The sequence below is a fragment of the Phoca vitulina genome, unplaced genomic scaffold (genome assembly GCF_004348235.1).
Source record: "Phoca vitulina isolate PV1807 unplaced genomic scaffold, GSC_HSeal_1.0 scaffold4, whole genome shotgun sequence".
In the NCBI taxonomy this organism is placed as follows: Eukaryota; Metazoa; Chordata; class Mammalia; order Carnivora; family Phocidae; genus Phoca; species Phoca vitulina.
The window spans coordinates 25100806-25126069 of NW_022589707.1; the positions used below are offsets into that span (position 1 = coordinate 25100806).

Here is a 25264-nt window from a genome sequence, read left to right on the forward strand (position 1 = left end):
TTTACAGCCTTTTGACCAAGGAAGAATTCAGAAAATTTTCCATGCTATATGCAGCCGACTTCACACACTTAACAGATTCTCTTCTAAAGCTGCTAAATACTGATGAGAAATATCTAACTATGATAACTCTTATGATTCTTGTTAAAACTCTATGGTAGAGTGTCCTGTTTTGTTGGCTGGTTAAAAGTTTCTGGTATACAAGTTGTAAAGATGGCCAGGTGATAAAGTCTTCAGAATCGTGTCTTGCATTACTCGTGCTGGTAGACAGTATTCTAGATTCAATTATATATGTTGTGCTTCTATTAGCTCTTGGTACTGAATAGCACTTGGCTCCCTCCATTTTTTTTTTCCCCAAATAAGGGAATTCAAGGAATGTAAATAGATTTCTTGGCAATATTTGGTCTGTCTTAATGGTCTGTGTAAAATTTTTAGTTAAGTACCTTGGAAACATGGTTGAAAAAATAAATCTCTATTTCTTACAATTATTTCTGTACCTAAAGATGTCAGTTCACTTTTCAGATTGATATTGAAATTGAGGAAATCTATACATAATTTTAAAATTCAAATTGTTTTGAAGCCCTGAAGTGGAATTTGAACTTTTAAAATGAGACAGCCATCTTAGTTTCCTAAAACCAATCACCACTTTAACATTTATCTGTGTAAGACTGACAACTAAAAATAATATGTCACTGTGTATGTTAATTTAATTAGCAGATACGAGATTGAAATAACAGTACAGATTTGTGCTAAGTAAATATTAACAGATTGATAATGTTAGAAACCACATAATCCTCTAAGGATACCTATTCATATGTCTGTGTGTGTGTGTAATTCAGAAACAAGTGGGTAATATCTGTCTCTTGTCCTTGCTCCTACTCTCTAACTAGGGTCACTTTAACCCACAGGCTGGTCACCCTCCCTAACCCCTTTGCTAATGAGTGGTGGTCCTGCCCCCCTGGCTGGCAGGCCCACCCTTCTTCAGCAAGCTGCTGCCCAGGGAAATGTCACTTTATTATCAATGCTGCTTAATGAAGAAGGACTGGACATTAATTACTCCTGTGAAGATGGCCATTCTGCCTTGTATTCTGCTGCTAAGAATGGACATACAGGTAAAGATGGTGAGATCTTACCTCTTGCAAAAGGATGGAGAGTCAAAAGCACTGGTAACCATTGCTATGAGCAAAAGGTTCTTTTGGTTTTGATTTTGTCTTACAGGTAGTAGTGGATAAATTTTTTTTTTACTTGATTTGAAGATTTTGTAAATATTAAAAAAAAAATCCAAATTGTAGTTTTGTAAAAATGTAAGATTTTAGGGGCACCTGGGTGTCTCAGTCAGTTGAGCAACTGACTCTTGATTTCGGCTCAGGTCATGATCTCAGGGTCGTGAGATCGACCCCCCTCCCCCCCTTGGGCTCCACGGTCAGCGCAGAGTCTGCTCTAGATTCTCTCTCTCCCCTCTCCCTCTGCCCCTCCCCCCATGCTCGCTCGCTTACCCTCTCTCTCTCAAATAAATAAAAATCTTTTTTTTTTTAATGTAAGATTTTATTGCAGCTAGCAAAAAGTGATCTTTGTTTTATGCACAATGAAATGTATGGTATATGTCAAAATTTGGGGTCTAGTACTGTGAAGCACATTTTAGAATAAAGCCTCCCATCTGTGATCACTTTAGTCAGGACAAAATAGCTTAATTTGTCTGTTAGAATACCTGTGTGTGAAACTCAAAGTGACAGGTCTTAACACATGCTACTGTGAGGGCAAGTTTTAGTAGTTCTAGAAGGTCATGGGTCTGAAACTGTTCTATCGTTGGAACAATTTATAGTTATTTGGATTTTTTTTTTAAGAGAACTGAGGAGTTGTACAGCTATAAATGATATATTGGTGAAGTCTGGGAATTATTCTTGTTTCTTAAAATGCAAGTCTTGTGGTCAAATTTACTAAAACGTATGGTAGTGCAGAAAAAGATAATTTGACTGCAAATCCAAAATCAAATAGCATTGCTCATATAAGCTGCATGATTGTTGAGTAATTCACAGAGGTTTTCAGAGCTTCACTGTGTTCAAGTGGACTAACTGGAAGAATCTAGTGAGCTAAGAAGATAGCTCATGATTTTAAAAGTACCTTCGGATTCTTTACTTCAGAAGCCCTGTGGGAATTTTCTTTAATGTAGAGATATTAAATCTAGTAAATACCATGAGGAACACGAGTCCTAGATGATATTTATGTCAGAGTCAGGTGACTTTATGTGGGTTTACCTCACACACTGCTACGTGTAGGATGACCATCACACAGAAGTGTTTTAAAGGTTAATTTTCACAAAGTAAGAATTTAACTATTTAAATACAAAGAATGGTATTTCAATTTGGTAAGTAGATTTAGTTCTCTATCCAATAACATTATTTTCTGGGATAGACTGGTGGAAAAATCTGGTAAAATATTTTCTGACACATAACAATCCTTTCTCTCATCAGCAACTCTTCCCAAAGCAACACACACACACACATAAATATCATGTCTTACTTAGTTGGTGAGTCTGGGGCATTAGCATCTTCTGGAAAAGAGGCTGCTTTCTCTGTAAAATAGCCTGTGGAGTCTCATATCTACCATGCTAGAATTGTCAGGTGGACTGTGCACGGGAGAGGTCCTTTGGGTTTAGCATCTATATAGAGCTTGTTTAGAATTTGGCTCACCATAACTCTAAAAGGGGAATTTAAATGGCTTTCTATTAAAATCCATAGACTGTGTGAGATTGCTGCTGAATGCAGAAGCCCAAGTCAATGCTGCTGATAAAAATGGCTTCACACCCTTGTGTGCTGCAGCTGCTCAGGGACATTTCAAGTAAGTGATGCTCTGAATTCTTCTTTCTCCCCCTCTATGAAAAGAGTCTCTCTATAATTTGCACACATATTTCAGTTCTGAATGTGTAAACTAGTGCTTAAAATCCACTGGCAAATAAGTTCACTAAATATATTTGAAGATTTAAATGCAAAGTAGGATCTTAAATGTGCTCTTCTTATTTAAAGGTAAATAGTTGTATATGAGGGAAGTAAAGAAGAGAAATATGTTGTGTGTCAACCTGACATGAATGAACTTACTTCTGAAGAAGAAAATCGATTTATAGTCTATCAACATACATGCAGTGATACATACACTGTTAAAGACTGTCATTCACTGTTTACCACAACCCCAATGCAAAAAAGGTTTTTCACTTGTGATGGCATTAAAAATAAATCCTAGAATTATATTAATTACAATAATCTTAACTTCTGAGTGGCAATTTATTCAGTATTAAATCCCAATATATTCACCTTGTTTTGTCATTTAAAAAAAATTGAAGCAGAAACTTTTCATACTAAATGTAATTAGAGCACAAACCCAAAAGAACCTACCAACTGAAATATGTGTAAGTTTAGCAGTGATTTCTTCAGTAGCCTACCAAGTCTGTTGAATATAGACATGGCTTTTTAAAATTTTTAATAAAATAGAATGTCACTAGGCTGCTTTCTCTGCCTGTGCTGAAATGTCCTGTGGGGAATGCAAGCTGTTTTCCAACTTTTTATCTAACTATCCTGATAGAAATTTTTTTTTAAGTTTTTTTAAAATTTAAATTCAGTTAATTAACATATAATGTATTATTAGTTTCAGATGTACAGTTCAGTGATTCGTCAGTCTTATATAACACCCAGTGCTCATTACATCATGTGCCCTCCTTACTGCCCATCACCCAGTTACCCCATCCCCCCACCCCCATCCCCTCCAGTAACTCTGTTTGTTTCCTATGATTAAATGAGTCTCTTATGATTTGTCTCACCTCTCTGATTTCTTCTTGTTTTATGTTTCCCTCCCTTCCCCTATGATCCTCTGTTTGTTTCTTAAATTCCACATATGAGTGAGATCACATGATAATTGTCTTTCTCTGGTTGACTTATTTTGTTAGCATAATACCCTCTAGTTCCATCCACATCATTGCAAATGGCAAGATTTCATTTTTTTTTTTTTTAATGGCTGAGTAGTATTCCGTTGTATATATATACACCACATCTTCTTTATCCATTCATCTGTCGATGGGCATCTGGGCTCTTTCCATAGTTTGGCTATTGTGGACATTGCTGCTATAAACATTGGGGTGCAGGTGCCCCTTCAGATCACTACATTTGTATCTTTAGGGTAAATCCCTAGTGCAATTTCTGGGACATAGGGTAGCTCTATTTTCAACTTTTTGAGGAACCTCCATACTGTTTTCCAGAGTGGCTGCACCAGCTTGCATTCCCACCAGTAGTGTAGGAGGGTTCCCCTTTCTCTGCATCCTCGCCAACATCTATCGTGTCCTGACTTGTTAATATTAGCTATCTGATAGAAATGTTCCTTAACATATTTCATAATTCCTGTAATATAGGTTTTAAGGTTCACACTAATGTTATTAATTATATGTGTAAGTTTTAAATACCCAAAATGCATCTTTAAAGTATACGTTATTTTTTTCTGCATGTCTGATGCACACTTCGTGAGTTGTTGAGGACCATAGATACTGGTTTTGCTGTTACTTTGTGCATGTGTCCTGAATCCTCCAGAAGGGATTTCTTCTTCAGGCCTATGCTTTTACATTTATTGTCACCCAGCAATCTGTAGTGCCACTTACTTGGGAAGTCTAAGAGCGTCAGGAGTGTAGGCGTGGATAGCTTTGCCAAAAGGAAGAACCCTGGGGGTTGATTAATTTAAATGTACATGAGATAAAAACACATATCAATATATAACTCATTTTTTAAATAGATATATACCAAATGTTTTCAAGAAAAGCCCAGGGGAAAAAAGGCATAAATCTGAAGTAAAAAAAAAAAAAAAAAATGAAGATGATGTAAATTGCTTCTTAATTTGATTATGATTTAGCCCGCTTTTCTCCATTTATTTGCATGTGATTATAAAACGCTTTGCACAAATGCCACAAAGTCTTGAATTTACCTCATTTTTTTCCTCCTTGATTCTCAGAGCAATGAATTTCTGCTTAGCCGTCTTTTTCCTTGTAAATAGCCCCCCTTTAGGAGACGGGATAGCCTCTGCTGTCTGTTCTCCCCAAGGCAGCCCTCTGCTCTGCCTCCCTGCTGCCTTTTATAGTGGAGGCACATGGTGCCCTGCTGTCTGAGCTATTTATAATTATTTTCTCAAGTGAAAATCTCAAAATGACTCAGCAGTCCTTTTTCAAGGTTTAAGCTATTTTGAACCACAAATAATATATATGTCAACCACAGTTCAACCATTCATCCCAATTAGTTAAATATATTGCAAGGATTCCACGTTTACAAATTGGTTACAGAAAAATGTCAAAACCAAGTTTTAGCACTTGATCAACCTGGCTACTTTAAATTTTCATAGGAGTAATTAAATTTGTGATTAAAGTATATCTTTTAGCCTTGCTACAAAACAGTATCCATATAAGACCCCCAGTAATTGATACATATATAAGTAAAAACAATGGATGTAGAAAGATACAGAATTGCTTTAGCATTATTTCCTATATTTAATATCTGGGTCAGGTGCTTCAGAAATCAAACCAGTTTTATTGTGATTAATCACAATCTTGTGTTTAGGTGTGTAGAATTATTAATTGCATACAATGCCAACATTAATCATGCTGCTGATGAAGGACAGACACCTCTATACCTGGCTTGTAAAAATGGAAATAAGGAGTGTATCAAACACTTACTGGAAGCCGGAACTGACCGAAGTGTAAAAACCAGAGTGAGTACCAGTTTTTGGGGGGATTTTGTCCTGTAATTTCCCCAGTCTGCTAACTCTGTAGCCAGAAAAACAAAATATATTAAAATAGAGGTTGCTTTGATTTGCTTTTTTGCTTTTAGGGTATCAAATATGGACAGTGTCTGACCTCTGACTTCTGTTAAAGTGTCTGCTAATGAAAAGCTTTGTTAGCCTAACCAGTCCTTTGTCCTCTGAACCTCAAATTATTCATCTGTAAAACAGAAAAACGAGTACCTGTGTCCTGGCTATTTTCCGAATCAGGGGAGATAATGGAAGTATAAGTTTTTCATCATTCGACAAATATTGCCTGAGCACCAGCTGTCCTCGGGACAGGAGAGACAGTAGCAAACCAAACAGTTCTGTCCTCATGGATCTTATTTCCTCATGGGACGGGAGGGGTGACCATAGACAAGTAAGTAAACAGATAGTAGCTGGATGTTTCGAAGATCAGAGTGCCTGGGGTGGGGGGTTCCTTCAGTTGGTGGGAAAAGTCTTCATTGAAAATGTGACAGTTGGGTCAAGACCTGAAAGAAGCAAGGGTGTGGGCCATGAAGAGACACGGGGAGCAGTGTGCCAGGCCGGGGGTGGGAGAGCGGTGGTACCCTCTGAACCTCAGGCAGGCCAGTGTGGCCAGCGGCCAGCCACAAAAGGCCTTCTGGGCCATGGCAAGCACTTGGAATAAGGCCTTTGGATGGATGGTTTTGAAGAGAGCAAAGACATGAACTGACTCATTTTTATGAGTCCCTTTGGCTGCAGGTTTGAGAATAAACTGTAGGTGGGGCAGAGTAGCTGCAAGGGAGACCCATAGGAATCCTGTTGTTTTAATCCAGGGAAGAAGCAATAGTGGTCTGGATCAAGGTTGAGGGGTAGAAATGGTGGGAAATGATCCAATTCTGGATATATTTTCGAAATGTATATTTTATAAAAGAGCTGCAGAAGTATCACCTGTTTCGGTAGTGGTAGTAACAATGACATAAAATTATCGCATAATGGCTGAGGGATTTCAGGCTCTGAAATCAAAGCTTTGAGGCTCAAACCATGCCTTCACAAAGCTGTGTGAGCTTAGGCAAGTTATGGTACTTCTCTGTGTCGTGGTTGACCCCTCTACAAAATGAGTCTAATAATAGTAGCCATTGTTAGGGTTATTAAAGTGAAATGAGGTTATCTATATAAGGTAGTTGGTATAGTGCCTGGGAACTGTAAGCAATAAACAGATGTTAGCTGTCACCATGGTCACCATTATCATCAATTATAACATGGGACTCAGTTGTAACACGTGTAAACAAAAGGAAGTTTTGTGACAAGATAGTGCCCACTGCCAGCACTTAGAGGAGGGTTATTTGTGCTCATTTGTTATTGCTAAGATGGTGTAGCACCTCACAGAGTTCAGGGTCATTGTCCAATTTGCCTCAGAACTGGAAGCACTATATGCAGAAATCCGTTATGGACCCCAGGTCGCTCTTGACTCCGTCCCACACAGTTCTGATGTCTCCTGTACAAGGGCGCACAGATAACGTCAGTGATTTAGAAACTGAAGACAATTAGAGTCTGATGCATGGAAGAGTCCTTGGATAACACTGCTGGCTCAGCCACACAGAAATGCGTTTGAAACAAAATTTCTCAATTAGCCCTCCCAAATTTGTCTTCATCAACATGTTGTGAAACAGTTGAAGACCAAGGCATCAGCTCTGTGCACACAGCTCTGTGCACACATGCATTTCTCTGATGGTGCCCTCTCTGGGCTGGAGGAGTTAAGGAGCTTCCATCATGATCCACTCTTCCTTGCACTCAGGAATTACCTTATTTTTGTCTTTGCAGCTTCCCAGAATATTAAAGGTGTAAGAGGCACCACCCTACCATATATTCTTAATGAAAGACGAGCATAGATACTTAATTTCCAAAGATTATCTGAACCTTGGATTTCTTCTGTTGGTAGAGAATTGGCTATGCTGTGCATTCCTTTCATAGGAAACATCCTTAAAATTTCCCAGGATAAAAAGGTCCATTATCTATTTTATAGGTCACGCTTAGATCCCGGATTGTTGTTGGTTTTATATTTTCTTTTTTTGTTTGTTTTTTATGACAAGTGCACTCCTTAATCCCCATCAACTGTTTAACCCACCCCCCCCTTCCCTCCCCTCCCCTCTGGTAACCATCAATTTGTTCTCTATAGTTAAGACTCTGTTTTTGATTTCTCTCTCTCTCTCTCTAACTTTTTTCCATTTGCTTGTTTTGTTTCTTAAATTCCACATATGAGTGAAATCATATATTTGTCTTTCTCTGACTGACTTATTTCAATGAGCATTATGCTCTGAGGCTCCATCCATGTTGTTGCAAACGGCAAGATTTCATTCTTTTTTTATGGCTGAATAATATTCAATTATATAATATATATCTCACATCTTCTTTATCCATTCATCAATCAATTGACACTTAGGCTGCTTCCGTATCTTGGCTATTGTAAACAATGCTGCTATAAACATAGCCTTTGTAATGTAAAAATTAGGAAAAAGTCAAGAGATTTGACTAGGGAAGGTCAGGAGCACTTACACTCTGGTGCCTAATTAAGGCCTACCCAGTAATGGTGTCCACAGCCCAACAAAGAATAAGCCAGGAAACGCTTTACCTAGCTGGAATATGCCCGAGGACTCTAAGGTATTCTCTTTACTGCCCAGCCATGGTCTTGTCATAGCCAAGCCGACTTCATTGGTATGAAGTATAGAACCAGAGAAAAATCCACTTCATCAAGAGACAGCTTTAGCAAATGATCAGATAACTCACTCTAAATGTACATTGTTACCACTTACTGTCTTTCCTTGTGTTCTACCTCATTATTTTCTTAAAAAGTGTGCTTTAGCTCACTGAAAAATATTTAATATAACAATATGAAATACCCCATGAAAAAAAAATTCGCCAAAAAGAAAATAAAGATGGGAAAATAAAGTAAAAGATACAAATCACCAAAATAATTCTGTTCTTTTATGAAAGTCTTAAAAATATAATGAAGACTGGTACCTGAGTGGAAGGAAGACCCTTGAGAGATGGAAAGGGGACCAAGATTTTCCCTGGAAAAGTGCTTGTCACAGTTCGGTGCATCTGAATCACCCGGAGGGCTGGTGAATTCAGGCACAGATTGCTTTCTCATTCAGTCGGTCTGGGTGAAGGCTCAATAACTCTCCTCTCTAACAAGTTCCCAGGTGATGCTGCTGCTGGTCTGGTGACCACACTTGAGAACCACTGCCCTAGAAAAGAGTTCTAAATGAATGTACCCTAGCAACCAGCCAAGTGGATAATGAAGGCCTCACAGTAATATATTCTAGAGAATGGGCCCAATAATTTTAGTTGGAACATTTTCTAAGCTTGCATTTATCAGTTTCCAACTGCAATCACAGAACTCTCAATAAAGGCCCATACCCATTTCATGAAGTTATTTGGCCTTGCTTTTCCTGTATGTCTACCTTTTCCCTATTATCTAGATTTTTTTCCTTCAAGAACCGTTGGCCTAAAATTTTAAGATCACCAGTTTGGACTCTGCCCTATAAGTAAAACTGGCTTATAGCAGCATTCAGTTAGTACATTACTAATAATACTGTCCTTGGATATAAATTTTGAAAAATCTTTATGCTAAAGTTCATTCTTTTTTGTATTCTTAAACTCCAAATGGCTAACTGTTAAGTGGAAATTCTTACAAAACAGCAAACATGAGTCATAGCAGTGGGAAATACGGTAATTGACAGAGGTCAGAGAACTTGACTCAGCTCATCAGTGACATCCAGGATTGGAATGCCTGCTTTTCCCTGCTCACTGGTCCATGCCCAAGAACTTTTGGAGGTGAACTTTAAATAATACTGTTCTCAACATCCATGTTGTAATCAACCCTTTCCTCCTGGTCATTTTATCTTCAGGATGGCTGGACACCAGTTCACGCAGCTGTGGACACTGGTAATGTGGACAGCCTCAAGCTTCTTATGTACCATAGAGCACCAGCTCGCGGAAACTCTTCGCATGAGGAGGAACCCGAGTCAGGTGTCTTTGACTTGGATCAAGGAGAAGAGAGTCCTGAAGGCACATCCAAGCCTGTTGTTCCTGCAGACCTCATTAACCATGCTGACGGAGAAGGCTGGACTGCTGCCCATATTGCTGCCTCAAAAGGTTTTAAGGTGTGTCTGGTAGAAGCTGGCGTCTTTACAATTTGATGCATGACACAGTTCTCTGCTATTGACTGAGAGTATTTCAACGGAATGATTGGAGACTGAGTGATATTGCAGGAGACAATCAACTACCAATATGAACTGCCTTTTTTTTCTGTCCCATAGTATTTACAGTCAACCATATATGAGACTTCTTTTTTTTATAAGATTTTATTTATTTATTTGAGAGAAAGAGAACATGCACAAGCAGGGGGAGGGGCAGAGGGAGAGGGAGAAGCAGACTCCCCGCCTGTCATAGGGGGCTCAGTCCCAGGCGCCCGAGATCATGACCCCAGCTGAAGTCAGATGCTTAACTGACTGAGCCACCCAGGCGCCCCGAGACTTCTACAAAAATCATACTTGGAGTTTGTTAACAAATGTGGGAGTGATTTCAGACTTTTTTTTAAAATCTCATGTAAAATTAGGAGAAAGAGTTTGGTGTTGATTTAGCCTATGGGATTGTTTGACTCAAGGACCAAGGCTATGCTGCTGGTTAGAGGGAGGGCCAGGATTCAGATGCATGCTCGCAACTCTGAACTGCCTCCCTTACACTCTTCCTGTGCTGTTTTACTGGTAGGTATGAGGGCGCTCAAGATTTCACGCATCAGTTAGAGTAGAAAATGATTCTGATTATTAAGGAAATAATAGGCCATTCACTCATCCTTTTTCCTGTTTGGTCAGTTTAGCAATAATGTACTTTAGTGATAAAAAGCTATTAGGAATCTCCTGAGTGCAAGGCGCTGTGTAAGCTGACATCTGCAGGGATCACTTACACCATCAGCTAACTCCCTAGTTCAGTGGCAGGAGAACAGGATACAAGACAAGTGTGGATAAGAGAACACAACAAACTAAAATAAGGGTATTGGACATGAGGTTGGAACAGTATAAAAATGCAAATTTTATTTTTTGAACAAAGAGAATGCACCTATATCAGAGAGCAGAGTCACAGGGATCTTAGGCTCAGAAATGGCTCTTTCAGGAGGCACTGGAAGGGATTTTGGCCTTGCTGGGTGGGTTAAATTTGCCACTCATCACTGGGGTTGGAGAGTAGGTCAGACTGGGCAGCAGCAGGAGTAGAGACTGGAAGAAGGGACATGAGCAACAGCACAGGCTGAGCTGATGAGGGACAGTGAGAAATAAGATGGGACTGGGGGTTTCATAGTCCGACATGGGCTTCAGTGACATTTTAAGGAGTTGGGGCCTTTTTTACTGGTCAGAGTAAAGCCACTGAAATGTTTTATACAAAGGAGCAAAATAATCAGCTCTCTAGTTTGAATGATTAGCAATAACACAGAGAAGATTGGGGGTTATGAAAAAATTGGTGGCAGGAAGAGAGACTAGGTGAAAGATGAAGAGAGTGGCAGATATAATGAGACACATTACAGACCAGAAGTGTCTTCGGGTTGCAGACAGATTACATGCAGGAAATAAGGGAGCTGACTTGAGAAGGGGAGCAGTGACGCTCCCAGGAAGAAAAAAGGAGAGGCATCATTGTGATCAAGAAGATAGAACGTGGGTTTAGACATGCTGGATTTAAGTGCTGGGATGTTCATCCAGATGGAGATGTCTGGGAATAGCTAGAAAATGCATTTGGGTAACTTCCTGTTATTATAACCTATTATAACCTATTATAACCTAGAACAGAAGCTGTTCATTTTGGACTTTTTTTTTTTTAAATGAGAAAAGCATGATTTAGTTAAATGTGGAGGTATTGCTTGTTAGTTTGCTCCCATTTTACCCTTTAACAAAAAAGTACAAAAATTTTGTGAACTCGATACACATATCTTGATTTGAATGGGATGCAATATGCATGACATAAAAGTTTTTAGGAGACAAAGATGAGAACTGTGAAAAGTTTACATTTGAAAATGCGTGGTTCATCTTAGGCCATGAATCTCATTTGGTGGTAGAAGGGTACATTGAAGGAGTTGTTTTCAACCTACTTCCACCCCCTCAAGAAAATCTCTGAAGAGTGGGTTGTGAACACGCTCAACCTGGAGGCAAAAACAAACAAACAAACAAAAGAAACCCTGAGCATCACTGATCTAGAATGTTCAGCTGCTGAACCTCTCATGCTAAGCAGAGAGAGAAAGTGCTCCCACGGTGAGTGACCTTGCAGTGTAGGGCTCTTGTGTTTCTGCTCAGCTCCTTAATTATGAACTCCTTCTTGGTCCTCGTGCTTTTTGTAATCAGGGATGGTATCTTCATGGATCCTCAGGCCCCTGGTACGCATAGATGCTCTGTCATTGTTGAGTAAAGGGAAATATGACTACTTTCTCTCATAGAATACGACTGTCCCTGTATTTTAAGAGGCAGAAGATAAATTTTGAACGAGAAAAGAGAGATTTTTAAAAGTGATCATGACTGGGATGCCTGGGTGGCTCAGTCGGTTAAGCGCCTACCTTCGGCTCAGGTCATGATCCCAGAGTCCTGGGATCGAATCCCACATCGGGCTCCTTGCTCTGCGGGAAGCCTACTTCTCCCTCTGCCTGCCACTCCCCCTGCTTGTACTCTCACTCTCTCTCTCTCTCTCTCTGTCTAGCAAATAAATAAATAAAATCTTTATAAAAAAATAAAAAAATAAAAGTGATCATGACTGACAACTTTGGCACACTGCTGAGTAAAATCATAGATTAAAATAATAGATTTTTTTTTTTAGCCCCAGAATGGATACTTCATCTTCCAGTCTAGCCTCTTCATTTTATGATTAGGACATTTAAACCCTGGAGGGAGTACTAGAGAGAAGTTGGGAATGAAGCCCAGATTGCCTGATTTCATTATCTTCACACTGTACCATGCTGCCCTCCTTCCTAGTCAAAGGTATTGGAAAGTCCTTCTGCGTCATTTGCCTAATACAGAGTTCATATCCTGGCTAAGATTGTTCTCCAGAGAGGTAATCCATTTACAACTAATTTCCTAAGACTAATTTTCTGAAAAAAATAATTACAATTCTGAATTAATCATTTTGCGGGTGAAAAATTCTACCCTGACCACAAGCAGAGCTTAAAAAATGAATGTTTCTTCTCTGTCCAGCAGCGTATATGTGTCCGACCTATATAAGGTAGCAGTACATCATTACTTGTTTCCACACGTTTTTCAATAAAGAATTGTGGAATTTCAGAGCTTGAAGGGATATAGCTCATCGAGCCCAACCTCCTCATTTTGTAGATGAAAAAATCAAGTCTCAGAAAATAGTGTAACGCATTCCCCAAGGTCAGTTCATGGAAGATCAGATTCCCAAATCAGTGCTTTTCCCACTTTAGTCCTTTGTCTTTCTCCCAATGGCTAAGCAATTTATGCTAGTCGCCCTTGAGTGTTTGCTAATAGGAGTGCCTGTCTCTAAAGCCGGCCTGTGACTAATCATTGAGCATAAACGTTTGTTTTCATCACAGTGTGAACAGAAGGAAGAGTTTCTTAGTGAAACTGGGTTGTGTCATGTGACCTTTGACATGTCAGGTTTGTGCAGCAGAAACATTAGGGAGATGTTCTGAATTTGATATCTCTGTTGTTGAGGCTCTCGTACAAAGAGATTCTTTATTTCCGAGGACTGTGTGTGTTTTTGGCTGCAGGACTAGATTATAATTCTAGTTTATAGATATGACCAAAGCTGGTGGCTTCCTGTCACTCAGGCTCTTACTCAGTCTCTCTGGGTTAATGTGTTGACTATTTCAGGCAGACTCCTTCCTCCACTTTCAACCCTGCCCCATCCTCACTTCCCCTCCTATTTCAAGGACCAGGCTTTCTCTTTTTTTTTCCTGGTTTTTCTCTTTTGTTTAACCATAAGCAACTCCCACACTCCGTTTGTAATTGGCTGGTCCTGTTTTTTAAGAGTTTATCCAGTCTTTCAGCTTTAACTGTGGCTTCTGCAGTAAAGCATCCCAAACGCAGATCTCCACACCTGGCTTTTTACCTGTCTTCTAGACATTTATTTTCGGCATCCTGGCAGTCATCTCTGGGCAGGCCTCCTGCCCTCTGATCAGGCAGTGGCCCTTTTGTTATCATCATTAGGTCATTTTTGCATTGTGTTAGGATTGTGGTCTGCCTGACACATTATTATCTTCTAGCAGGGAGTGTCAGGCGCTCCCTCGGACGCAGTAGCATCCACCCCGACTGGGTGGTCTGGATGAGGTTGTGTGTCTCAAGTATAGAGTCCCACAGGGGGCCCCAAGATTTAGATTTCCTCTCCCTGGGTCATGGCTGCAGAGAATAAGATTATGGGAGTCACTGAGTTTCTTTCTTGTCATGCGGAATTGGGTAACTGGTTGGGAGAGGAGAAAGATAAGGTATCTATGAAGTTGGACCAACTCTTTGGAACTAGATGTTGATCATGATAAGTAGAAATCTGTTCTTGGGAATCTGTTTTTGTGCTTTAGATTCTCCACGATTATTTCCTTTTTTTCCCCTTAATTTTTATAAAATTATTATTATTATTTTTTTAAAGATTTTATTTATTTATTCATAAGAGAGAGAGGCAGAGGGAGAAGCAGGCTCCCCACTGAGCAGGGAGCCCGATGCGGGACTCGATCCCAGGACCCTGGATCATGACCTGAGCCAAAGGCAGACGTTTAACCATCTGAGCCACCCAGGCGCCCTATAAAATTATTTTTGAAAAGGCCAGACTGACTCAGCTGTTAGTAAACAAAGGGAAGGCTATTTTTTCTAACACCTATTCCAGAATATTCAGTGCAGAGTATTGCATCCTTGCTTAATTTGAGCAGCAGTGATTAACCGACAGGATCCTAATGGATTCTAATCTAAACTTAGCCAACCAAAGTCCTGTTCCACCCCTCACCCAAGACATGGACTCTCCTTGTTTTCCACGAACACCTTTCATGGATCTGGGTTTTGACCCTTTTTCTCCTTGTGCTCTGTACTTTTTCCCTTGCATGATTTTACTGATCCCCAGATGATAACCTAGAAATTCCAAAATGTTGTCTCTAGCCTTACCTAACCATTTCCTGAATCTACCCAAGAAGGTCCTATTCAGGAGGGCCACAGTTTACAGGGCATCTCCTTAGAAACTAGAGCAGCAAAATTCCTTTGTCCAGTACAGTCATTCTTTATGCCTGTCATCCCAGTGTAATTATTAACAGTACCCCCCTTTTTACTCTTAAAAGTGTACCAGTTGGGGAATTACATGGTAACCCCATTGATGATCATATTCACTTTTGCTTCCATCAGAACACTCCACCTGGCTGCATCCTTGGGCCCCCGTGTTTGTGCTCCTTAGCCCGTCTGCTGCATCTCTTGTTCCTCCTGAATCCAGTACCATCACCTGGCATTTGTGTTTACTTGCTCCGTCTTCCTGACTTAACGAATTCCGATGATTGGTACAACTCTAGATTTTAATTCCTTCGCATATGAATTTTGACTATGTTGCCTCTTCCATATCTCGTGGGCACTGCCCCTGGGGAGCCCTCCACGTCTGCTGTCTGGATTCGCGCAGGTTCTGCCAGGCTCTTCATCTGCGGTCTCTCCGCCCCCTTAGCTCACCACGAGAGGGTCTTTCAGACAGGGGAACTTGGCCATGTAATTTCCCTGCTTAGCGTCTTTCCAAGGGTCTGTCACTTCCAGGATAAGTGCCAGACCTATATGGCGACAGACAAGTCCCTTCTTGATCTGGACTCAGTTTACCTCCAAAGGCACGCTTCCTGTCTCCTTCCCTAACGCGCTGTGCGCTCTCGGCAGGCACCGCTGGCTACTGTGCAGACGCCCTGTGCTCTCTCCTCTCCCTGTCTTCCTGTCTCCGCTTCAGGTTACCTCAAATGGCCTCTTCTCCTCTCCTGACCCTTCCCTGCCTGGAAAACAGCTCAGCCCAAGTCGGCTTCCAAAAGCGAGGTGCTCCCAGGGCTCCTCTCCACACTTCACTTAGAGCACTTCTACTTTAATTGTTTGCATGCCTGTCTCTCTTTCCGTCTCCTCCAAAAAATAAAAAATACCACTTTTCCATTTTTGTGTGTACTGTGTCCGGCAGAGTCTCTGGCCTGCGAGTACTGTTGGCTGAATTGATGAGTGAATGGACTGTTACTGCAGTTCTTTCTTACTGAGCTCCTTCCTTTCACCCTCCTTTCCAGTATACCTTCCAAATGTACCAGTTGGTTTTCAGAATCATGCTTATCATGGCACTTTGCTACCTGAATATATCCTCATGCCTACAGAAAACCTATCTTCATGCCAGCCTTAGAACTCAGCCCTTCACAGTGAACTCCAGCTATGTTTGTCTTTGGCCATTCACCCCTAAATCTACCTTGTTGCTTATGTCATTATTTCTCATTCTAACAGCCTTCCATATTCCCTGCAAGACAGTGGGCACACCCATAACCCCCAGGGTGTCCACTCTGTGCATTTGCAGACTGCTTTCATTCTCCCTCCCTCTGCCCAGTGTCAGACTCTCAGCTCCCTGACCTGACTTTGATCTTATATCTAGCTCTTTGGACTTGGGGTTTCTACTCAGTCTCCCTGGCATTTCTACCTTGCTTCTCAGCTCTCCTTAAAGGACCATGGCAGAGGTCGGTCACTGACCTTCAACATCTCTTTCCCCCTTCCTCTGTAATAGTGGATTCTGCAGAGTTCTGGGCTCATGACCACCCAAACTAAAGACCACATTCTCCAGACTCCTTTGCAGGTAATGAGGTCACCTACCTAAGTTCTGGTGAGTGGGATGTGAGTGGAAGTGAAAGCTTAAGCTTAAACCTCTGCTTGTTAAGTGTCTGTTGCAGCAGATGTATCTCTATCATGATGAATAGGACTTCGGTTTAAATCCACTTATCCAGATCTCTTGTTCTACGTCACTTGGGTAGGACACCCTGCCTGGTTTAGGCCCCCTGGGAATCCATTTCCAGAAGCAGTGACTGGCATCTCAGCATTTATCCTCTTCACAAACCCCACCCATCAAGGAGAGAGCTTAGATTCCTTGCTCCACCTTTCCCTCCTCTTCCACCCAGTACAACTTTGACATCACTTCAGTGCCATTTTGCCCATGTCTCTACTACACTTTGGATTCCTCCCTGAGAAGCAGAACTATTACCTTACTCATCATCACAATCCTCAAGTCTAACAGAGGACCTGGAAGAGTGCTTAGTACCTCTTTCTTATAGTTGTGGGGATTAATGAGCACTAAATACTTGCAAAGTGTTAGAACTGTGCCTGGCACTTAGTATGCACTCAAATAGCTGTAGCTGTGCTTGTTAAGTGTCAGTTGGGTGGAGGTTTTCAACTCCTTTCTGTTCCCCATGGAGCCCAGCAGTGGGTTTGGATATGCATCACCCTGCTATCCTCCTGGGGACCAACATTGCTTGCTTCCTTATAGAGAAAGTCATTGCTTATATTATTGCCCACTGACCTACCTGAGTATAATAAAAATTATATACAACCCACTTCGAAGGTCAGAGGTAAAAGAATCTTGCAGATTTTGGTTGTATCTTTTATCATGTCTGTTTGTAATTTAAAGTAACGTCACCTAGAATTATATTGAGAGCAGTGACATTTATTGATGTGCTATAATTCCTCACTATGTAATTGAATATTTAGGTTATTTTCTAATTGGTGATTATGTTGATTATAATAATAACAGTTAATAAATATTGAGAGCTTAGTACATGCTGAGAATGCATTTATCAACTTAATATAAGTGGAATCATATTGCAATTTCACTTTAATTATTATTATATTAAGTGAACTTTTTATGCATCTTTTCATTTAAGTCACATAAGAGCCCTACAAATACAGATATTTAAACAAAGATAAGGAAACTGAAACAGAAATGTTACATGATTTACCAAAAGTCATAGATAAAATCATTTACATTGGCAGAATTAGGATCCAGGTCTGTTTTGGCTCTTATCTGCTTTTGCTGCAAGTATTAACTTGTATAATAAAGGTATTATTTTTATCTCTTCTCTGGGAATTCACAAAGTTTAGTGCTCTGATTGCATTCTAGTTAATTTCCCATTAAAGTTCATTTCTAAATCAGCATTTCTGAATTTCTCATTTACTATCTAATGCATTTACTGGTATTATACAAATTAGTCATAACAGTTTGATAAGAACTGTTATTTATATATTTGACTTTGTTTTCAGTTCATTTCTTGGCTTAGGGAGTTTTTGAATTTGAACCCCAGACCTATCTACAAAAAAACAGACTTTGATTACAGTTGTTAGAGGAGATCCCTCCAACCTGAGCAGGAGCAGTGAGAAACCAATGTTCTAGTCAGTTCCCTTTGTAGGCAAACCTGGTTCAGCGCCTCCATTTTGGGGCTGCAGAGACCTCGTCTCCCATCCCCCCAGCATCTGAAAAGATTCCCTACATCCGCTTGGCCTTCACAGCAGCACTGGCTTCCTGTTCAGATTTCACTTAATTGGTGGTTTTAGCTTACTTTCTTTCTTTTTGACCCTTAGGGATTTCCTGTACTTCCTTATGAACTCATGTATAAAGTCTGTTTTGGGGGCAATATGAAGCAACTGGAACTCGCATATACTCCTGGTGGGCGTGGAAATTGGTATAGCCACTTCTGAAAGCTCTTTGGAGTATATACTGACCTAGAACAACATATGCATAGCGTGTGACCTAACAGGCCAGCTCCGAACATAACACCCAACAGAAATGTGTACGTGTGTCCATCAAAGGGCATGTACTAGAATGTCCATAGTAGAACCCGATGTCCATTACCAAGAGAACAGATAAGTAAATTATGATGTATTCATATATACCACACATGGAATACCACACAGTACCTTTTTTTTTTTTTTTTTTTAAGATTTTATTTATTCATGAGAGACAGAGAGGCAGAAGCTCTGCAGGGAGCCCGATGCGGGACTCGATCCCAGGACCCCAGGATCATGACCTGAGCTGAAGGCAGATGCTTAACTGACTGAGCCACCTAGGTGCCTCCACACAGTACTTTTTTTTTAAAAAAAGGGTAAACTATGTTTAGTCCCAATATATGGATGAATTTTATAGAATTTTATAATGTTGAACGAAAAGAAGCCAAATATTAAAGTGAAATTGCAATATGATTCCACTTATATTAAGTTGATAAACAGGTTAAACCAATCTCTGGTATTAGAAATCATCATAGTAGTTATCTGTGGAGGAAAGAGGAGGGGCTAGCATTGAGATGGAACGTACAAGAGGCTTCCAGAGTGTGCCTTACACAGTTATGTTCACTCTGTGATACTTCTTCAAGCCTATTTGTGTACTTTTCTATGAGGATAGTATATGTCAATAAAAATACTTACATAAAAAGAGGAAAAAGGTGTGTTTCTGTATTTTACAAAATAGAAAAAGATGTTTTACAGCAATATTTTCAGACTGCCTGGTTTACTATTGTTAGAAGTGAAAAAATGAAATCCGGCCAAAGCTTGTGTGTGTGTGTGTGTGTGTGTGTGTATGTATGTGTATAAGGGAGAGATGGAAAGGGTGTTGCTTGTTTGGTTGTTAGTTCCTTTTTATGGTTTCTGGTCTATTCAGTTTTGTGCTTATTCTGGTGGGAAATCAGTAAACAAATCATGAAGTAGTAAAAGTTGATTTGGCAGAGGTCCTTGGCCAATATCCTGATGTTCTATCCCGCCACACAATTACTTACTTGAAAATGTTTGCACATATATTGTCTTACTTCTACTTTGTTATGAAACATTTTGGAGAACTAAGAGTTTCCAGTTCATAGGTTACTGATACTTTTTTTGGTGGGGATTTCCTGAAGCAACAGAGAAGAAGAAAGAGCTGCAAAAGAGAGGATGCATATCTTCAGTATCTGTTTGGAAAATTTTTCTAAAAACTCAGTCAACATGGTGTTCGTATTTTTCAAATAAAAATAGGGCAGTGTAAGATCACAAATATAAATGTGCTTGCGGGGACTCTGAGACAGAATTGTTAAAATTGGAGCCCTGCACTTACATGACCAGGAAAACAGTTCATCATCTACGAGACAGCATGGAGCACCAGTTGTAGCAAAAGTCTTTTTGCTTTATATTGCCACATTACCATAAAAGGATACTGTCTGCCGAAGTCCACTTCTTTCTTAATTTCACTCTGCAACATGAGTGATTAGTAAGCTTTTTTTTTCTCTTGAAACCTAGGAGGCTGTTCTGTGGAGTGATGTTGTGGTCCTGTGATTCACATTTGAATGAAGCACTCTTTGCTTTCCATTTTGAGCCTGTGTTTAGATTAATGTGTGTATTTGGATGGCTGGAATTGAAATATGATTTCTAGCTGAGAATTTCTGATTTGCTCATTACAGGCGAATGACTTTTCCCTTGAATTTTTCATTTGAGTTTATTCATTTGGGCGTGAGGTAATAGAGCCTTTACCTTTATAGAACTGCCTGGAAATCTTGTGTAAGCACGGAGGGCTTGAGCCAGAAAGGAGAGATAAGTGCAATCGGACCGCGCACGATGTCGCCACTGATGACTGCAAGCATCTGCTGGAGAATCTGAGTGAGTGCCGTTCACAGCTTTGTTCATCCTTCCTCACACTGCTGGGGCCTCGGGCACATTGGGAAGATATTCATGCAGCTACAGTTTGCTCATTCGCTTCTTCGCCTTCTTTGAACCCTAGCAACTACAAAAACATTTTATTGATTATAAAGGTGATGATTATTTTTCTCCCTGCAGAATGGCTTTTTAGAGAATTAGTTGCTATTCAAATAATGTTAGATCTTCTTTGTATTTTAATGACCTCGGACAGTATTTAATTATTGCTCTTTTTTTCTGGACTTAGATTGTCTCTCTAAGACATGAGATGAATAGGGTATGAAGAATCATGGCTGGGTACCTTTGCCATTAGCTGATCATATAAATGTAGGGAAGTTATCTCTCAGTGCCTGGTTGCCGACCTGCCTGTGAAGATAATTGAAGATCTTTTGGGTCTCTTCCAACTCTAAGCATATATGCTTCTCAGCACATGTTCTAAAAGGTTCACTTGTGGGTTTATGGAATATGGAGTTTCGGATCATACAAAACATTACAACTTCTCATATCAAGATTATCACTCAGTCCATCCAGTCAGCCAGCTGTATCAGTATTTCGGCTTTAACATATATTCTAACGTTGAGACAGAAAATGAACAATAAACGTAAGAAATAATTTATTACATGGTATGTGAGACAGTAATTTGTGCATGGAAAAGACTCGGGAGGATTGGGAGTGTGAGGATGGGTTTCAGTTTTTAAAGTGACAGTCAAGGGAACCTCACTGGTGAGACAGTGAAGCAACCACTTGAAGGAGGTGAGCAGGGCAGCTCAGGTAAGAGCTTTCCAGGCAGAACATCATCAGGTGGACAGAGGCCCTCGAGTAGGAGCATACCTGTTGTGTCCGAGGAGCTGTAAAGGGGGCAGAGTGCTGGGTTGGAATGAGCGAGGGGAGAGAAGTTATAAGATGGGATTGGGTGGCAGCCTGATCTGGTTGGAATTTATAGGCTGTTGTAAGATAGCCCTTTCAATGTTTGAGCTTCAGAGTGACAGGATCCGCTGTACATTTTCATAGTTTCTGTGGCTGCTTTGCTGAGAATAATTGTAGGAAGTCCCAGGAGAAGTCAGGGAGACTTGTTAGGCCCTTGATGTCTTCCAGTGAGAGAAAATAGTGACAGCTCAATCTAGGATTGTCACAGATGAGGTGGTGAGAAGTGGTTGGGTTCTGGATACAGCTGAAGGTAGAGCCAGCAGAACTTCCTGATGGACTAAATCTCAAGTATGAGAGAGAGGGGGGATTCATGTATCACTCCCAGGGACAAGTATGAGAGAGAGGGGGGATTCATGTATCACTCCCAGGGATTCAGCCTCAACGATTGGCAGGATGGAGTGGCCATCACCTGTCAAGGGGAAGGCTGTGGGTGAAGCAGATTTTGCTAATGAAGATCAGGAGTTCCGTTTTAGAAGTATGAATTTGAGATGTCTGTTAGGGTATCTATGTGGAGATGCCAAGTCAGCAGGAATTCTGGAGAGGAGTATGAGCTGGATACATAAATCTGAGAGTCAGCAGTTTATAGATGATATTTAAAGTCATGGGACTGGATGAGATCACTAAGGAAGTGAACACAGACAGAAAAAGTAAGAGAAAGGAGCCTTGCAACACTCCATGGTTAAGAAATCTGGAAAATGTGGAGGGACCAGCAGAGAATCAGTACAGAGTGACCAGTGAGGCATGAGAGAATCCTGTGGGAGTGGATCACAGAAGAGAGAGAGAGAACTTGTGTCAGCAGCTATTGACAAGGTGAGAACTGAGAATTAGTGATAATTGGAAAAATAATCTGGTAGTTGGTTAAGAGAAAAAGCCAGTTTAAGAAGGGAATCATAAAATAAAAATAGACTCTTTTAACATTTTATTTTCATTTTAATCATACAAATATTTCTTTCATCAACTTTCAGATGAAGGTCTTTACTTTAGTATGGTTTTGCTGACTGAAGTCCCACCTATTCTTATTTGAAAACCACACCTCTCATGCTTCATCTATGATCTCTAGTGTTTGAGGAATTAAACATATTTAAAAGCAAACTAAAGGCAGTATCTGTCTAAAGATAATTTTTTTTTAATTTTATGTAGTTATCTATACCTTATTAGATGACTTTTTTTTAACTACCTCCTCTGTTCAGTGTCTGTAAAGTGTACAACTTCATTGTCATGGGAATAGTAAGTCATTTCATCAGTTTATGGAATATTTAATTTCCTAGTTATAGTAATGAGTTCAGTAGACATAAAAGATGAGAGAATAAACACAAGTGACTCTTGGTGAGCGCATAATTCAGTTCATGAGGATGGAAGGCATCAGGCACTGTCCACCTCAGTGGGGCCTCAGTCAGTTGGTGTCACAGAGAGATTGGAAAGAACATTTAAAAAGCTTTGACTGCACTGTTTACTATTTATTAGATACTCACTAGTATTTACCATGTCACTGACGGTGTGTTAAATTCATTTCAAACATGAGTTCCTTTAGTCTTTATAACAATTTAATAGCACATTCCTAACATTTTGTAGAAGGAATTGGGGTATAGAGAGATCAAGGCAATTCACCAAGTACACGTGGCTAGTAAGAGGCTGGTCCTGAGTCTCAGACCAAGGTCTGTAGGAGTCTGAAGCCACTATCACTGACCTCTACAACTGTAACCTGCCTTATTCATGATGTTATCAATGAAGGTAAGGAGAAAAGGCAATATAGAGAATTCAGGGTCAAGAGAGCACTCTCGTTTTCCCAGATTTTTTTTTTTTTTAAGAACTTGAGAGTCTTGCTGAAGGAAAGAGCCAATGAACTACAAAAGGCCAAAGATACAAAGAAAGATAATTCAAGCAACGTGGTTCCAAAAAAACTGTGAAGAGTTTGGGAGACCAAAGTTTACTGCAGTAGAAGAACATTCAGTTAATAGTGTCTGAAGAAATATGATAGCTAACCTTTGCTTTGTGTTTAAAATGTTTGTATCTGCCTATTTTATATAAGAGTTTTGCTGGTTTTTCCTATCCAGGTTTTTTTTTTTTCCTAATTCTTTTATTCTTCCGACAGACGCTCTTAAAATACCTTTAAGGATTTCAGTGGGTGAGATTCCACCGGGCACCTATTGTTCAGATGACTTTGAATGCGAAAACACAATATGCACTTTAAATATCCGCAAACAGACATCATGGGATGATTTTTCAAAAGCAGTGAGTCAAGCTCTGACAAATCATTTCCAAGCAATCTCCTCTGATGGATGGCGGAGTCTGGAAGATATGACATTTAATAACACCACTGACTCCAGCATTGGCCTCAGTATAAGCAGTGTGCGATCCGTCATGCTAGGTATCAGCAATCCTGTGATGATGAGAAAGCTAAATCTCTCGGTTTATTCATGTTTATGGGCTCCACAACCTGATACTTAGTTCATTGATTAAATACATTCAAAGCTCACTTGTGACAGCTGCTGGTGCTGAAAAACTTGAGTATTCACAATGCAGCCATTACATAATGTTGCCCGTTAGTATAAAAAATGCTTTGATGCCTCAGATAATACTTAGTAAAAAACAAGAAAGCCCTTGATGAGGCTTTGTGATTGCACTTGCTATTCTGATAAATGCTAAAAACTAACCACATTGCAGCTGCTTACTGATGCACAAGTTCTGAACACAGCTCCAGATTTGTACTTGGGCTGTGCCAGGATTGCTTATAGTATATTAACACCTTACCTCCAGCTCAGGAGCCCTAATGAAGTCTCGAGTTGGAAGAAGCACTCTCCATTGAAGTTATAATCAAAGATCCCACATGGGATGATTCAGGGTGATAAGTGGTTATTTCTGTTTGATAGGCACTATGAAGCAGACTCCAAAGAACTTACTAAGATAAGATTCGTTGGGGCACCTGGGTGGCTCAGTATGTTAAGCGACTGACTCTTGGTTTCAGCTCAGGTCATGATCTCAGGGGTTGTGAGATCGAGCCCCACATTGGGCTCTGCGCTCAGCATGGAGTCTGCTTGGGGTTCTTTCCCCTCCCTCTGCCTCCCCCTGCTCCCTTGCACATCTCTCTCTCTCTCTAATATAAATAAATAAAATCTTTTTTTTTTTTTTAAAGATAAGATTTGCTTTCTGGTGAGCATAGTAAGTGCTCTATAAATGTCCTTGGTTAGTTTGTTTCCTCTTGAGCCAGCAGAACTAGCATCTTTGGGGAACCTGCTATTATTTCAGAACTATGTTGGGAGCTTTATATACAGCACCTCAACAAGTCCTTAAAACAGGCTCATTTTACAAATAACTAGTTACAAGATGACCTGCCTGAGATCACAGAGCAAAGAAGTAAAACAGGCAGGATTCAAATCCCAGTCTGTCTGGTAGGAAAGCCTGCATGTTTTCAGCAGCAGTATGTGGCAAAAGAATAGTCAAGGTTGAGGAAAAGGGTGAGTTTCACCTTGCTTTTAATATATCAGCTTATTAGATCGGAAAGTGTTTTATTCTGTTAACTTAGATATGCTAAGTCACTTTAAAAATATATATATTTTACTAGCTTTTAAGGCAGGTTATTCATAACAACTTAATTTTATGAATCTTTGGCAAGATCATTAAAATATTACAGAAGAATTATTATATAGTTAAGTAATTGCATTAAGACAATATGTCAAAAATGATTCTCAGTAACACATTTTGCCCACACGATGAACTGTTATTCAAGGTGTGGTTGTGCCCAGAGGTCTAATAAATGAAGTCAGCACAGACTTGTTTTGAAGAAAATGGCCTTTCATCATCAGCCCTCATCCAGCTAATCTGGAAACAAGCGTAAGCAAATGGATATTTACCACCATCAGAGAGATTTACCTCTGTGAGCAGTGGGTAATAAGGCCTGGTGGTTCCAGTGTTCATGCTTGTCACTG

At 40.1% G+C, this 25264-nt stretch overlaps 1 protein-coding gene across 4 annotated transcripts in view; it reads left to right on the forward strand.

Moving 5' to 3' along the window:
* The window catches only part of CTTNBP2 (cortactin binding protein 2), a 150932-nt gene that overhangs the window by 82013 nt on the left and 43655 nt on the right, over positions 1-25264 (forward strand). For all 4 annotated transcript variants that reach the window (XM_032401711.1, XM_032401709.1, XM_032401710.1 and 1 more), the window contains 6 exons: positions 906-1109; positions 2736-2835; positions 5583-5733; positions 9657-9911; positions 20258-20375; positions 23431-23706. In XM_032401711.1, the coding sequence (XP_032257602.1) occupies positions 906-1109; positions 2736-2835; positions 5583-5733; positions 9657-9911; positions 20258-20375; positions 23431-23706 (1104 nt within the window). The remainder of the gene's footprint in view (positions 1-905; positions 1110-2735; positions 2836-5582; positions 5734-9656; positions 9912-20257; positions 20376-23430; positions 23707-25264) is intronic.